Raw genomic sequence first — 17,435 nt, 5'->3', positions numbered from 1 at the left:
TTTCAAAAACATAAAAAATTTAATGTTTATGTTTGTGTGTATATAACCAAATATTTTATTATCTAATATATATTATCTTTTATTATACATTTAAATATTAAAAAGTTTTAAACTCACGTACCTAAACATGTTGTTGAATTGACTACACTGTAAAGACATTGTATTGACAAAATATGGCACCTTTTTAGTTTTACTTCCTTCAGGATTTTTTTTGATTAACAGATCTATTAATTTTTTACCCTATCTGCAATGACTGATATGGAAGTGGGGCAAAGCTAGTCTCAGCATAAGTCTGCACACCCACGGACCATCTGATGCGCAAGCAAGCACTTTCTCTATTTGGCAAGCTACTCTGATTGGTTCATTTTGCACAACTACTGGAAACACAATCATGTTAGCAAGGTTGTGAGGAAGAATGAATCACTGGATTTCAGTTTTACCTGATCCTATATAGAACCTAAAAACAAAATGAACTTTAGTTGGTCGATTCAAAATGAACGAGTGAATACAATAATACATTGTACGTGTTTTAATTATGAGAATATAACAAAAGCACAAATCAACTTTTGCACAATTTGCATCCCTTTAATACTAAAAGGACAGAAACTGTACATCAGGTCAGACATTTTCAAGCGTAAAGGAAATGAAACGCGTGAGCTACTGGACCCTTCTTTTCAAAAGACATTTTCACATTAGTGAGGTGATAGCTGTGAGTCAACTACTGCTTGGTGGTACAAATGACATCTCGTTTTGTTACATAAAATCATACATTTCAAGTTTTGGTTCGGAAATACCTCAAACGCCAGCCTAGATCAAATGAACAGCAGGCTCAGAGGACAAGAATGAATTTCCGAGCTGAACAGAAATAAATTTTCCTGGAGCAGCGAGCAGAACGTTGGCGTGAGTAGGAGACGTCAGCGTCTGACACGGAAACGTGACAGCTGTCATCATTTCAGCCGACGGACAAACACTCAGTTAGGAAAAAAATCAATTGTAAAGCATTTTGTTTCTACAGTCCATTTTTTTTTCAGCAGACAAAAATCCCCCCTGAAGAATTGCCTTTGGAATCTCATTTCACACTGGTGGCGTATGAAAACAAAAAAAACTGGGACAGTCTATTAAACACAAGTCATCAAGTCAAAACGTAAGCAGCAATTCGGTTTATACTGAGGTTCTGTGACGGAGAAAACATAACTGGATAGCATAAGACATGAGAGACGGATGACGGCACGCGTATGAAGGTCCAATGACTGATCTGGAGTGGGTCTTAAAGCTTGGGTTGACTCTCTTGATCACTGTGCTCTGTGTAGAACAGAATGTAGGCCTTGGCTTTCAGCACAGCCTCCTCACTGACCAAAGTGACCGTGCTGTCGTTGAAGTGGTACCATTGGCCCTCATGACGCCCGTATGCCGTGTAATGTCCTGAGCCGATCCTGCGGGAGAGAAAGGAGATGGAATATTGTATATATGTGTGATCTGATTATCTGTCCAGAGTGTGATTGATATAACAGGAAACAGCTATTGATATAACATCCCCCCCTAGTGGATGACAATGAAACAGGCGGTCAGGCTGGTAAATGAGCTATACACTACAAGCCTTTACTTACCCAGATCCATGATGCACCACCACTGCAGCAAGATCATACAGGCATCTCTCAGGCAAGCTGTTTTCAGGCTGAGAATAATTACATCATTGTTATAAAATTTTATATTTTCTATAACAACATAGTCATATAATTATATGATATTATTGTAATATTATAATCATATCAATTAAAAGGTCAAATTACTTATTTACATTAAAATATTAATTATTATAAAATTATCTTATCAATTTATATGTAGGATGTATGAATGCTACTTTATTATTATACTATGCATATAAATACATGTTTAATATTATATATATATATATATATATATATATATATATATATATATATATATATATATATATATATATATATATATATATATATATATATATAAATAATTATTTATTATTACTACTTATGCTTATTTAAATATTAAAGATAACAAAATAAACAGTATACATATAATTCATATTTAATAGTAATATATTTGATGTCGATTCTTTTTAATATTGTGTATTTATTTGATATAGGAATTTAATTAAAAATGACATGTATTATTAATTTTTGTAAATAAGTATACTTGGATAAATAATTACTATAATTACTATTTATATAATTATTTATATGATATTAATGTGATATTATAATCATATCAATTAAAAAGTCAAATTACTTATTTACATTAAAATATGAATAATTATTAAATTATCTTAAATGAATAATTAATCAATTTATATGTAGCAGAGTAATATGAATGCTACTTTATTATTATACTATGCATATAAATACATGTTTAATTAATTAAATATATATATATATATAACAGAATAAACAGTATACATATTATAATTAATATTTGATAGCAATATATTTGATGTCTATATATACACACACACACATACATACATATATATATACATACATACATATATACATACACACATATATATATATATATATATACATATATATATATATACAATTTATTATGCTATAATAATTGTATTCTTCAGTATTAGACAACAAAAATATAATACTATTTAATTACTTCATAAATAAAGTAATAGTATAATGAAGTTATATATAAATTATAATAAGTGTATCCTTTAAGATTAGATAACATAAGAAGTAATTAAATATTATTATAAGTAATAGTATAATACAAAAAATATACATACCCCTTTATACTATTATAATGATAGATAATAATTTTAAATGAATTAAACATAAATTACATTTACATATAAAAAATATTTGCAGAAATTACAAAGAAACACATCGTCTTCAGTTATAGGTAAAAACTAATTTGACAGAATTAAGAGAATTAAATGGTTTGCTCTCACCTCTAACAAGTAGCTTTTCATGTCAAGGCCACGCATGGGAAACTCTACATAGGTGTCAATCTTATTCCTCAGAAACGCTGTCCAGTGGAACCTCTTCAGATGCAAACAAAGCACCTGCACATGGACAACACATCATACAGCCGTTGCAAACTACGTGAAACATGATATTTAAAGCGTAGATATTTCTATACTTCCATCACCTTGGGCAGTTTCTGGACCCAGAATTTCTTGGTGGACTTTTGTCGCTTTTTGCACTTGTGACACATGTAGAGCTCAGTTTCATCGAGTTCCTCGAGGTCTGTGAAACTATAAAGGCAATCTGTAGCCGGCAGAGAGATGCTCTTAGTGTCACCGGAGAACAAAATGAACTCAACTTAATAGGTTTCAAATAACATCTCTTACCTTTCAAAGTGCACGTTGGCCCCGGCTCTTGGTCTTTTGTCTTGGTCTTGATTCTGAACTGGCTGGGAATGTCCAATGAGAGATCTGGAGGAGAGCAAGATTTAGCGTAACCATGGCAACAAAGGCAGACAAAGCTTTTAGAGCTGATGGACCAGATTGACAACTCACCTAGGAATGGGTCAAATTTTCGAGACTCCGTGCCACATATCAAGCAGTACACCTCATTCTGTAGGACGCCACCAAACACAGATGTAACAATAGTGGAGGTCCCATTTCTGGCAGAAAAGCAAAACCACTTTGCATTATTAAAGGGATCCTATTATCACTCTAAAGGGAATTATTGTCTATATCAGTGCGCACTGTTTCTGAACTCCCTGAAACGCCTTGATTGTAGTCTTAAGTTTTCTTCCGGGAAAGAACACGTCACAATATTCCTTATTTAAATAACTCCCACCCAACGTATACGCAAAAAAAGGCGAGGCCTGTTTAAATTGTGTGTTAGTAGTGTGTTGAAATTAGTGTGGTTATGATAAGGGGCGTGACATTTCCAAAACACACTCAAAGCGGTTGACTTATCACAACACACTGGTCCAGCCGACCAATCAGAGCACATTGCGCTTTTCAGAAGGAGGGGCTTCATAGAAACGCAAACTAAACAGAGCGTTACTGACAGACTGGGAAGAGAGGTGCTGCAACAATGTCAAATTTGTGAAAAATTATGTTTTCAAGCATGAAAACCTATTCTAGTAGACCCCAAAGACTTTGAACAGGGGAATAATAGGTCCCCTTTAAATAAACCAACATGAGTACCATTTCCCAAGTGTTCAACAGAATCCGGCCCTTATGAAAGCACATCTAGTCTGTCTATTGGCAGCAGGATTAACCTGCCATTTTGTTCCGCACAATCCAGTGAGCACGACACAACACTGCACTTCCTTTTCAATAACCCTGGCAAATCCACTCAGGTCACCCTCACAGCCTTTGGCTAGGGGCTTCCTCACTTGTCTGCAGCTATTAATACAAACACAACAGGGTGGCTCTGCCTTTACCAGCAGGCCAGTGTGGGAACAGCCGTCTCTGTATACGAAAGAGACTTCCCTCTGTGTGCCGTAAAGAGTTATCTTTATCACTGCTGCCCACAAACTCACTAAACTAGCAGGGGAGATATGGAACGAGGGGCCGCCTGCTGAGATAGACATACCTCGAATTAGAAATTTGCCCCGAACCATCTGTGTACCGCTTTGACTAGGAAAAATGTAGTTCACTGAAGAGAAGTTGTGCAATTTTTTTTTTTTTTATGCAATTTAAAGACTTTCTGCTACTGTGGCGTTTTCAAAAAACGCTGCATTTGTTTGAGTAGTCCAATATATAAAATTCTTGCTCAACCTGCCTTTCCACAATTTCCGACAAGTGACAGACCGGAAGTCATTCATTTTTGATGTTGAGTAGTATGGGAGCTTTGTGGAGTTCTGACTATATGTGTAACGGATGTAGGCCAATAAGAGCTGTGTGTGTAAAGCGACTGACGCTAGCGGCTGCAGTCTTTAGCATCCTAAGTACAACCGGTTACATTTGGTGCTGTTGACTTGGATGGGAGTGAGGTTTAGGGGGGTGAGTGAAACAGATGTAGGCCAGCAAGAGTTGTGCGTGTAAACTTCACTCCCTGGTCCTCAAGCTGCGCAACAGCGGCTGCAGTCTTTAGCATCCTTTTTAGCGTGTCCGCCTCCCACGCCAATGACCCTGGTTCGAATCCCACTCGGAGCGGGTCGAGTAGGACCGGTTATATTCGGTGCCGTGACCCGGATGGGAGTGAGGTTTAGGGGCGCGAGTGTAATGGACGTAGGCCAGTAAGAGTTGTGCGCGTAAACCTGACTCCCCTGGACTTAAGAGGCACACTAACGGCTACTTGTTTACACGTCCGGCTCCCATGCTGGAGACCCTGGTTTAAATCCCGCTTGGAGCAGATCGAGTAGGACCGGTTATATATGCGGAAATTTCAGATCCGATTTGAGCTTTGGATGTGTTGAAATAACTGTGGCTAGACTGTATGCGACTGCCTAACCAAATGCGATGTATCGTAATCAACACTATGAGCACGGGGGAGAAGGACCAGTATTTTTCCACAAAACATTTTTTCTTTAAACACCATTTCTGAAAATTGCCAGCTATGAATAATTCTGTTAATAAAATTGGGCGTCATTTGTTTTGTGTGGATATATTCATACATTCATTTAAATTATTCATTCACATAATTTATTTTAACATGGTGAATAAGCAGCGGTTAATAGTAGCTTTATGACCAAATCGAAAGTTCTGTGAAACTGTCACTATGGGACAAAACGTGAGAATCACATAAAAATGGCGGAGATAGTGGAAAGGCAGCTTAAGTTTTGGACCTGTTTGTCCATTGAAATTACAAATATGTGTTCAGAGGGGTATCGTACATGCAGCATTTGCTCTCGGAGGCATGTTTGGGTCGGTCCGGGGTCAGGGCGGGACTGGGCGACCCGTTCTTGCTTCCCTGCATCTCTCTGTGAAGATGATCCAGCAGGTAACGCAGGAACTCGTGAGCGTCCTGTTGCTGGTAACCCCTGAAAAACATCAGATTAACGTCAACATTGATCCCACTTACTTTCTTAAAGATTTTCTTGGCATTTTTTGAAGATTCATTAGCGCATATTACTTCAAAGACAAAAATAGTTTGACTGTAAACTTTATTTCAAAATTAACAAAGAAAAAAAAAACCTTTTTTTCCGATGACATCACTGAGGCCATGCAGGCTATTGGATAATGTTAACCAATAATCAAACAGCCACTTAGGCATTAGTTTAGAAAAACTGAAATTTGGTCTGACGGCATATTGGTTATTCACAATCAAGAACTTGGACACATTTTTACTTGTTTAATATTTTGGGTCACTTATATTACGCAATGTTATTACAAATAATTTATGAGAAGCCATCAAAAAAAATCCATAACGGTTGACCACTAGCAAAAATGGATGAAGACAAATTATTCTTCAGGGTGCTTGAATGATGTAAAATGTAGCATTTTGGTACAACTTGTAGCATATCTTATAAAAGCTCAGGATGAAAAAAATCCATGGAAAAACTGAAATAAATTGTGTGATTTTATGATACCTGAAACTTGGCATTATTTTCCAGATGACATAAAAGAGGGCGTCTGGGCTGAAGGCAGTCTGACTCCCCTGCCAAAGTGAACAGAGTGTTTTCCTGAACTCCTCAACCAGAGATCTGCACAACAGAGCAGAAAAACACAGGCATTTTAGCAGACATTACAGGAACTGATACGTCAGGCCTGTTCTGGGGTGGCAAATAGCAAACTATGATTAATGCAAATAAAAACAATGCATCTCAACATATAATTGTGTGTTTAGGATGTCAAAATAAATGGGCTGCCCTCATCCTCGACAACCATAAACAAACTACACAAAGTAACAAAAAAATTACCCAGACTATATTAAATACAGGTTGTATTGAGGATAAACATGGATTGGATCAACCACATTGTGTTTTGTAAGCTGAATTTTTGGCTGCTGAGACCAAGACACCAAAATTAAAAAAAAAAAAAAAAAAAAAAAAAAAAAAATTATATATATATATGAAATTCAGATTTTTTTTATTTATAGTTTTATATAGTGTGATATATATAATAAATTAATTAATTTATACAATAATAATTATAAATGATTATAATAATAATTTATTATACTATATTTGATTATTTATATACACCGATCAAGCATTACATTATGAGGTGAAGTGAATAACACTGATTATCTCTTCATCACGGCACCTGTTAGTGGGTGGGATATATTAGGCAGCAAATTAACATTTTGTCCTCAAAGTTAATGTGTTAGAAGCAGGAAAAATGGGCAAGCGTAAGGATTTGAGCAAGTTTGACAAGGGGCCAAATGGTGATGGCTAGACGACTACTGGACGACTGGGTCAAAACTGCAGCTTTTGTGGGCTGTTCCCGGTCTGCAGTGGTCAGTATCTATCAAATGTGGTCCAAGGAAGGAACAGTGGTGAACCGGCGACAGGGTCATGGGCGGCCAAGGCTCATTGATGCACGTGGTCCGATCAAACAGACAAGCTACTGTAGCTGAAATTGCTCAAGAAGTTAAGGCTGGTTCTGATAGAAAGGTGAAAGTGTCAGAATACACAATGCATCGCAGTTTGTTGCGTATGGGGCTGCATAGGGCTGTTTTGGCAGCAAGAGGAGGACCAACACAATTTTAGGTCATAATGTTATGCCTGATCGGTGGATATATATATATATATATATATATATATATATATATATATATATATATATATATATATATATATATATATATATATATATTCCATAGACATTTAGATCAAAATGGAACTCGTATGGCTCTCTCTCTCAATCGAGTTCAAGTTAATGCTATAATTCATTCATTCAAATAAATGCAATCTTGCGCACTACTTTATCTCTGTGTCTGATTCAAAGTGGGCAGAATGCTAGATCTGTGCCCGGTTGCATAAAGCACCTTAAGTGTAATTTTCCCTTAAGTTTGCCCTTATGTTTCCCTTAAACCTAAGGGTGTTGCAGAAAAAAACCCTTAAGTGTTACTTAAGGGTTTCTTTAAGTGAAACGTCATAAACACATAAAATGCTGTTTTTTCACTTAAGTAATCCCTTAAAAAGCGTTAAGTGTTGCATAAAACCCCTTAACGGTCATTTCCCTAAGTATAACTTAAGGTTTGGAAATCGTAACCTTAAGAGTAAAGCGGACAAAAACTATTTATGGAACCAGCTGAAGATCATTATGTGCCAAGAAGAATTTTTAGGGATAGGGAGAACCCTTTGGACCATCTTAGCGATGAAAAATTGTTGCAAGAATACCGATTTGATCGTCACACAGCGCAACCACTGTGACACTGAACACTTGCAGTCATACGTACATTTCTGAATGAGATGAAGAAAAACTCACATAGTTAAAGAAGTCGTTTGACGTTATAACAAGTCATTAATGTCTTTTAACTTATATGTTTCATATAATAGAAGCAAAGCTATAGATTGTGAATTTACACATTTCTCATTTACCAGCGGCAAAAGTCAGGAGGACTAGCCGAGGTAAGGCTGTTCCAGGCGGGTTACATGAGTGCAAGCTCCCGGTGATCGCCGGGATCTCACAACATTTTTAAATAGGCGCTATCTTTACAAATAAACCACAGATTTGAGCTTTAAACAACTACATTCTCGACTGAACAACTCTTAAAACTACATTTCATGACACAATAACAGTAGTATTTTTCAATTTCGCGGCCACACACAACCACTGTGAAAAGCGCAAAAGGACGTGCGTCAATTTCACTTCAAACGCTTGCTTTTTATGCATGTCCATCTCGCGAATGCATTCAAGCGTCAAACTAGACGCGAATTTGACGCTCTATTCACGTTTGGTGTGTTTCGCGTATCTATGGCAACAAGACTTTTATAAAATGAATCTAGGATCGCTGTCATGAAACACTTAAATGTATCCCTTACCTAAGAGAACCGTTTAAGAGATTATATGCAACACCCTTAAGTTATTCTCTTAGGTAAGGAGTATCATACTTGAGGGAAAAACTTAAGGTGCTTTATGCAACCGGGCACTGACCCTTCAGGTCAAATATTGTACTGCAAACATCAACAACAGCCTTACGCTGTTAATGCTGGCAAATGATCATGGTATAAGAGGGATAATCCACGGCTAGCTGTGCATTAAACCATTTGAATGCACTTCGCTTCACATCAGATGGTTCTTTGCCTCCACATTGTGCATTAAAATCATTTAAATAATTGAATGCACAGCTAGCCATGGATTATCCCTTACGTATGCAATACTTTAAAAGCTTACACTAGGAAAAGTGTGTTCTGACTATTTTCTTTAAAATAAAGGACACCATTCAAATCCCCCTCTTTGCCATTCAGTGGAGAGGACCTTACACACTGCTGTCCCCCTGACTTCTGGTGTGGTACATTCTCCTTCCTGCCGTTTTTCCGCTTCGTAAGGCCACGGAGGGCAGCTCCTTGAAATAACAGCTGAACACCTGGATGTTACTGGAGACAGGAAACAAAAACCAGCGTTTAACTAAACAGATCTGACTCTAGCATAACTAAAAATCCTTATGACTTTTTAGTATATCTTTCCAAATGCAAACTAAACATCGACAATATGCCAGAATCCTCTGAAACCTTGCAAAAGCTTCCTTTTCCATGGATTATGATCAGCAAAAGTGCGCAAATGGAAAGGTTTTTTATTTTTAAAGGTAGATTTAGACCTCATTCAGGCCTTAAAACTAATGACAGCTCAGAAATAAAAAAAGACCCATTACATATTTGTAACATAGTTGACCATGACAAATCTGAAAGCAAAAGCACATACACTACCATCAAAAAGTTTGGGGTCAGAAATACAATAAAAACAGTAATATTGTGAGATATTATTACAATTTAAAATACCTGTTTTCTATTTTATTACATTTTCAAATGTAATTTATTCCTGTGATGCAAAGCTGAATTTTCAGCACCGTTACTCCAGTCTTCAGTATTACACAATCCTTCAGAAATCATTCTTATATGATTTTTTATTATGATCAACGTTGAAAATAGCTGTGCTGCTTGATATTTTGGTGGAAACCATGATACATGTTTTCCAAGATTATATAAAGTTCAAAAGACCAGCATTTATTTGAAATATAGTTTTTTTTTTTTATAAATGTATAATCTTAACTGTCACTTTTGATCATTGTAATGTGTCCCTGCTGAGTAAAATTATTAATTAAATAAAAAAATACTGATTTCAACCTTTTGATTGGTAGTGTAACTGCAGTGAAATTAATGCTTCCCCTCACTAGTTCATGACAACACAGGCCTAACGGTTTATATGATATTTGGCATGAGCTACTCGCTGCGGTTTAGCCTTCAGCCCGGCCAGTGTAAGGTTGGCTGCGGCGAGCAGGAAGACGGCCTAATCCGTCACCTGGCTGCCCATCAAGCTGTACTCCAGCCAGCTCACTGGCCACAGAGACACTGTTCTCCGCCAGCAGAGAGCAGGGAGCCAGTCAACCTCCTCCAGCCGGGCCACACACACCCTGCCAGGATACACATCACCGGCTGCCCTTGGCTCGGGGTCGTGAGGGTTGCTCTTACCTCAGGGACTGGAGAATGGCGTTCATGAAGCAGGTGTTGCCCAGGTTGCGGAGGCCCGTGGCACAATGTGCTAGAGTGCCGTCCTGTGTGGGGACATTTCAGAAAAATTATGGAGCCAGCACAAATTTGACAAGTGATGCATACATAAATACCACAAATTACATTTACAAAGCAAAAATCCTAGTATTTCTTAACAGTGGCATCACCAGAGATTTCTATGAAATGTACATTTATGTATTTTTATCTATTTAGAGAGAGATTTTTGATATAATAAAATATAATTAATAAAAATAACACATATACATACATACATACATACACATATATATATATATATATATATATATATATATATAGGCATCCCAAAATGTTTGGCAATATAGTATTAGTATTTAGAATAGTATTTTATTAAACTATTGCGTACATTATACATTATATTCATATAAACATTTAATTTTTTTTATTTTTTATGAATGTTTTTCCCCAAAGCATTTTTTAAATTCTATGCTAGGCCTATACATGTAAAATAGTTTTTTAGGCTTAAAATGTTTATAATTAATTAATACATAACATATATAATAGAAAATAATATATATATATAATAATGATAATCATTTTTTATTTATAATAATTTTTCGAACCATTTAAAAATGTTAAAGCTCCTTGTTAGGCTTAATAAAATAAGCAAAATATTAAACTTCAAATATTAATAGGCTACAACATGACAACATATTGCAGTGGGGAATCATAAGAATTTTTTACCTTCCAGAAATCATTAAATTAAATATTTGGTTAGATATGTAGATGGTCGCATTGTGTTTTTCGGAACCATTTCTCAGCACACTGGGCCCTTTTACACGCATATCTAGAATCCAATTGAACTTACACTGTCTTTCTTCAGCTTGCTGTCAGGAGAAGAACTGTCTGACAGTTTTCTCTTCCTCTGTCTGTCGGTATTAGACACAGAGCTGAACAAAGAGAATAAATAGTTTGACAATAACATCAACAATGTATTCATGTGACGATGGTTGTTGAATGGATGCACTTCGACAAGCATCAGTCTTACTTTTCCAGACTCTGAAGATGTTCTCTGACCCTCTGCACATGCCCTAGTTTTGTGTCGTTCACCACAAATTCGTCACATCTGTAACTGCAGAAGAAAACAATGTGAAAGATTAACACAAACAAAGCTCAATGAATAATATTGTATAACTGTCCCTTGAAAAACATTCATCTTATTAATGTCCATTTTAAAGTATTTGTGGAAGGAAACCAACCAGAATGTGCTAAAACTGTTGCAGTCCATACACACAGAGTGCGGCTGACTCTTCTCGCTCAACTTTTCTCTCTCTGGCTTCCTTTGACCGCCACCTGGAGCCTGAATCTCCTCAAAATGCTTTTTGGCATGGCCGTTAACATACCTGCCACAGCAAACAGATGCAAAGACATTTTAATATGTGTGAAATTTCATGTATTAATAATTAAAATTTGATTGATTTTAATTTAATTTAATTACTAAAATAATTTGAATATTTCAATACAGCTTAAATATAATTCTTCACAATATTAATACTAAATCAAGGAACTATAGCTTTACATCTGAATGTAATATTTACTGTAAATCATAAATGAAACCATACAGATTAAAAATATCAATTTAAGCACTCACCTTCCGCAATGCACGTTCAAGCACGTCAGACAAACCCATGGGCTTTTGTTTGACCGGCAAACTACAAAAAAAAAAAAAAAAAAAAATTCAAAATACATCCATGAACAATGGCATTTTAGAAATGTATAAAACCATTTTTTTCTTATTTTGAACACCTTTAAAAAAATTGAGCTTAATATTCCTCTATTTGTATAATATTATAGTAATATTATTTGTATAATGTAGTTTTACTTTGCAAAATTTGTATAATTGTTTTATATAAAAAAAATATTAATTGATTCATTTTCTCCCAAAACATATTTTATCCAGCTCCCACACATAAAAAAAAAAATCTAAATATAGGAGTAACAGCCGATATTTCTTTTCTTTTCATTTTTTTAATACTTTTTTACATGTGAATTTTCAGCTTCTCTTGGGCTTTATATTATATATAATGCATTGTCAAATATTCTGCAAGTTCAATTATTATGAATATAATTGTATTATTATTAAAAATATTATTAATTTTCCCACAAGGCATATTTTACATACACATTCTTCTCTTGGGCCTAATATTACAAAATAATAATACAATAATAATAAAACAAATTATAACAATTAAAATGTATGTATGTATGTATGTATATATGTATATATATATATATATATATATATATATATATATATATATATATATATATATATATATATATATATATATATGTATATATGTATATATGTATATATGTATATATGTATATATGTATATATGTATATATATATATATATATGTATATATGTATATATGTATATATGTATATATGTATATATGTATATATATATATATATATATATATATATATATATATATATATATATATATATATATATATATATATATATATGTTTTCTACATTTCTGAATATTTTCTGTATGTGTATAATATGCGTGTAATTTGTATAATATTTAGACATACACATTCTTCTCTTAGACTTAATACAAAATAAAAATAAATAAATAAACACACAGTGTAATATTTTTTTCTATGTTTCTAAATATTTTCTGCATTTGTATAATATTTGTATTTTTTACTTTACGTTTTATAATGTTTCCTTCATTATTTTTCCCTCCAATAACTTTTTTATTTTCCCAGAATGTAACTTATAATAAGAATGTAAGCTGTATAATACATCCAGACCCACAACAAAAACATGAAACCTAGTGTATAATAATAATAAGAAGAAGCACTTTTGCACTGTGAAGAGCTGAGGTGGCATGTTAACCTCATGTGAAAGTAATCTCTAGCTGTGGCCTGCTGGGAGAGAGAGAGAGAGAGAGAGAGAGAGAGAGAGAGAGAGAGAGAGAGAGAGAGAGAGCTTTGTTCTAATTGCCTTGATCACCTTCCCTTCTGAGTGCACAACAAGCATCTGAATTAGCCGTTGCTAAGGAACGGTCGATTCTGGTGAATGCTGGTCTGTGCACGACCCAACAAATGTGGAAAAAGTCAATAGACCCCGTGCGTCTCCTCGTACCTGCTGTGCGCTGATTAAGAAAGCAGCAATGCTGTGCTATTGTAACATGCTTTATTTAATGTGCTTCACACAAAAGAAGCGACATTTTAACAAAGTCGGGAACAATGTCACCTAAGCAGGTACAATTTGTATGATTTTTCCAAAGAATCTCCCACAATGTAGAGCAACATTAATTATATGGTATTTAAGGGAGTTCACAGCTTTGTTTTTACTAATTTGATCATTTTAAATTAATATTAAAGCATGTTTTAGTAGTATTAGTGAGAGGGTCTCTGAAAAGACGTGTGAAATGTGTTAAAAAAGAGATATGGGGCATTTCTCATGTCCCGTGGGTGTGCTAAAGGGCCTCTGGCGTCACGCCCTAAATGTTCATGTGTTTTCAGTGTAATCTAACATGACAATTCATCTCGCCTCTGGCCTTGCAACCAAAAATACACAGTAAAAAAAAAAGATTTTTCTAAGATACTATTTCAGTCTTTCTACTTCAATGTTCAATTCAATTAGGGATGCATGATATATTGGTGATGCTATTTTGGTATTAAACTTATATTTTATTCATTCTAAATATTAGGGTGAATGGCGTTCAAAAACAGGCACGACAATAAATATTTATAATCAGTCACCTGAAAAGGGTTTTTTAATACTATATCTACACAATATATGCATGTATATAAATAATAAAATACATTAGGCTATGTACACAATATGGCTACATTTAAATTAACACATTTTATACGGCATTGCCATTTTCTAGTTTTTATATTCACTACAAAACATCTTAAACAAGTAAATGTTTCTGCAATGATATTTATCCATGTCGAAAAACTCAATTTTTGCCAAATGCACTTAGCATTGAAAAATGTGGCATCAAAAAGAAAGAAATTAACACTTTTGTTCAGCAAGGATACGTTAAAATGATTAAAAGTGACGGTAAATACATTTAAATGTTACAAACGTTGTCTGGTAATGATAAGAAAATGTGTTTCTTCATTAAATCAGCATATTATAATGATTTCTATTAATTATAATAATATATTATAATATTTAATACTGTTTTACTATATTTTTGATCCAATAAATGCAGCCTTGCTGAGCAGAAGAGACTTCTTTCAAAAATATTTATAATATTGGCCATGATATAAAAACAATTATCTGCAAAAATTTGATATCCATGAATGCACCCCCAGAAATAATTGTTCGAATACACCCATTTTTACATTTTTATTTGGTCTAAAAAACTATGATTTGGTGAAAAAAATAGATCCCGCACTTCTTTTCTTTCCACAAGTTTGTTGCCGTAAGACTTAATGGGTTACTGTAAAAGTCTCTCCAACCTTTAATGGCTTCCTCGAAATGTCCTCGGGAACATTTTTCAGCAAACTGGCCCTTAAAAGAGCGGGTCCCACACTAAGCCAATAATTACCATTTACAATAACTTACTTTCAGATGCCACATTTAGGCCCAATACTTTCCTACATACAGCAACTGACCAAATCCAAAACGAAGGTGAGAAGATTGAAAAAGTATAAAATGTAGATCCTCTAGATTTCAGTTTTTTGATCCTTTCACACATTTAAGCATTCATTTAAGGCCATGAATGCATTACACTAGTGTTGCAAAAACGTTTGCAGACGTTATTTCCGGTTTATTTTGTTAGCAAGGTGTGCATATCTAGCCTGTTTTATATTTTCCTCACAATATTGCATATAAAGATCATAAATTAATCATTTACTGTAAATCAGAAGGCCTGTTATATTAAATCAACAGCTCGACATAAAGAAAATGACTAACGTTAATTGAGAGCCAATCGCAGATTAAAAAGTCAACCTTCTGAAGCACAAACATTTCCTTCGCGAAAGTAAATGTGAGAACCGTTTCATATTTGAAAACAAAAAATGTGAAATGTGTTCACAGAACAATAAGCTTTGCGCTTAGCAAGTTTTAGTGCTGTGTGAAGCTTAACTATTTAGTTTGGGGTTTTAAATGCGTACAATTGCGAAATATTATCATTTCACATCATGTTACTATATTTTACGATTACGGTTTCCTCAGTTTTCAGTTATATTAGTTTTTACAAAACACACAAAAGTCTCCTAGCGCGAGCTGCTGTGGGAGCAATGAAGCACTAGCCGGCTCGGCTAGCTCGAGCTATTTCACAGGAAACAGGTTTAATTGTTAGTGATTATTAGTGAATATTCATTGGTATCCGCATTTAACTCACCAGAACAGCACCATGAGGAAGGGGAACCGTTGGGGAAGCGGCTCGGGTCCACCGTCATACAGACACTGGAGTTGAGATGAGGGCACTCCATGAGCCTGTGAGCTAGTAGCTACAGCACTAGCTAACCCAGCCTGTCCTCTTCAGCACGATTTCTGTTTAAGCTCTAAACGTGTATGTTTAAAAGCCACACAATGTGTTTTTGAGAAGCAGTAGGTAGATTCCTAGACGTATAGATGTGTTGGCAGTTGACGTTGCTCTGCTAGTAAGTGCGTTGTTATGGTTTAAGAGAGCCGACATGCATCCACACACTCGGGCTGTCTCAAAACCCACTGGGCTCCCTACCTAGACAGCAAAATTACAGTCTAAATGGGGAGCGTACTTGACAATCTTCAAACTTTACTTTTACTTTGATGGGATGTATACACACAAGCGTGTGTTAATCGAGAAAAGGCATGATTCAATTCTGCACCAGGGCCACGTAACATTCATAGGGAGAGCAGTGATAAATACTGAGAAGAATTTGCACTAATGTTATTGTACATTGCACACATTTTGAACGCAGCTTAGCTACATTTGTTTTGGCAAAATAGATGTACAGTTTTTGCCATGCCAATAAAGCACACTTAAATTTAACTTGAAAATTGGAAATGCACTGAGGGAGGAAGTGCATATTATGAACAAGTGCTGTAAAGGATTTGTCAGAGTGGCCGATAAGTGATACAGTGTAACTATCAAATCAATATTTTACTTTCAAACTTTTTGATACCGTGTGCCCCAATATATCATTATCCCAGTTTGAGCCCCTGAATATATAAATGTAATTATATAATCCTGAAGAGAAACATGATAAAAACAGATTTTATTTATTTATTTTCATTTTTTAATCTATGGCTAATGTGTAGTAAAATAAATTCTGTAAATGTTAGCTTATTTATTTAATAATTGTATTTACTTTTTTGTTATTATATTTATTTTATTTATTTCATTTTATTAAATTAAAGGGTTAGTTCACCCAAAAATGAAAATTCTGTCATTAATTACTCACCCTCATGTCGTTCGACACCCGTAAGTCCTCCGTTCATCTTCGGAACACAAATGAAGATATTTTTGTTGAAAGCTGATGGCTGAGAAAGGCTTCAGATAGGCCTCCATTGGCATTCAGTACATTTACACTCCCCAGAACAATAAAAGGCACTTAAAACGTCGTTACAAAGTCCATCTCACCTCAGTGGCTCTACAATAATTTTACGATGCGACGACAATAGTTTTTGTACGCAAAAAAAAATCAAAATAACACCTTTATCCAACTTGTTATTGTCTTCCGCGTGTGCCTCCACGACGCATGCGCGAGAATATGACGTAGCGCCAGCGTTCGGGAATCCATGAAATGCACACTTAAGCCCCATTTTGAGAACTACGCCGAGACCTAAAGCACGATCAATGTAGAATTCAACAGCTTAGATACTCGCGTCTTCCTCTGCTCGTAAACAAATCGCTTCTGGGTCAT

The 17,435-nt window shown here is 34.9% G+C and overlaps 1 protein-coding gene across 1 annotated transcript; it reads right to left on the bottom strand.

Annotated features, from left to right (window-relative positions):
• Positions 1 to 514: 514 nt before the first annotated feature.
• Positions 515 to 16,279, bottom strand: usp3 (ubiquitin specific peptidase 3). Its single transcript, XM_079809065.1, has 15 exons — positions 15,929 to 16,279; positions 12,197 to 12,257; positions 11,805 to 11,948; positions 11,594 to 11,677; positions 11,414 to 11,495; positions 10,528 to 10,610; positions 9,322 to 9,435; positions 6,481 to 6,594; positions 5,785 to 5,931; positions 3,509 to 3,615; positions 3,341 to 3,424; positions 3,139 to 3,257; positions 2,939 to 3,052; positions 1,608 to 1,675; positions 515 to 1,433 (listed from the first exon to the last, which is right to left on the bottom strand). The coding sequence occupies exons 1-15, from the start codon at positions 16,017 to 16,019 to the stop codon at positions 1,268 to 1,270; spliced, it is 1,578 nt and encodes a 525-aa protein (XP_079665191.1). The 5' UTR covers positions 16,020 to 16,279; the 3' UTR covers positions 515 to 1,267.
• Positions 16,280 to 17,435: the final 1,156 nt, after the last annotated feature.

Source organism: Gobio gobio (genome assembly GCF_949357685.1).
Source record: "Gobio gobio genome assembly, chromosome: 25".
Taxonomy (NCBI): Eukaryota; Metazoa; Chordata; class Actinopteri; order Cypriniformes; family Gobionidae; genus Gobio; species Gobio gobio.
This window is presented reverse-complemented; position numbering and strand designations above follow the sequence as displayed.

What these genes read in the sequence shown, in the direction of transcription:
- usp3 (XM_079809065.1), bottom strand. Translation starts at nt 16,019, where the DNA reads ATGGAGTGCCCTCATCTCAACTCCAGTGTCTGTATGACGGTGGACCCG. An exon ending in AACAGTTTTAGCACATTCTG is followed by an intron (nt 11,678 to 11,804) that starts GTTGGTTTCCTT and finishes TTTCTTCTGCAG; the next exon opens with TTACAGATGTGACGAATTTG. An exon ending in TGAAAAGCTACTTGTTAGAG is followed by an intron (nt 1,676 to 2,938) that starts GTGAGAGCAAAC and finishes AATTATTCTCAG; the next exon opens with CCTGAAAACAGCTTGCCTGA.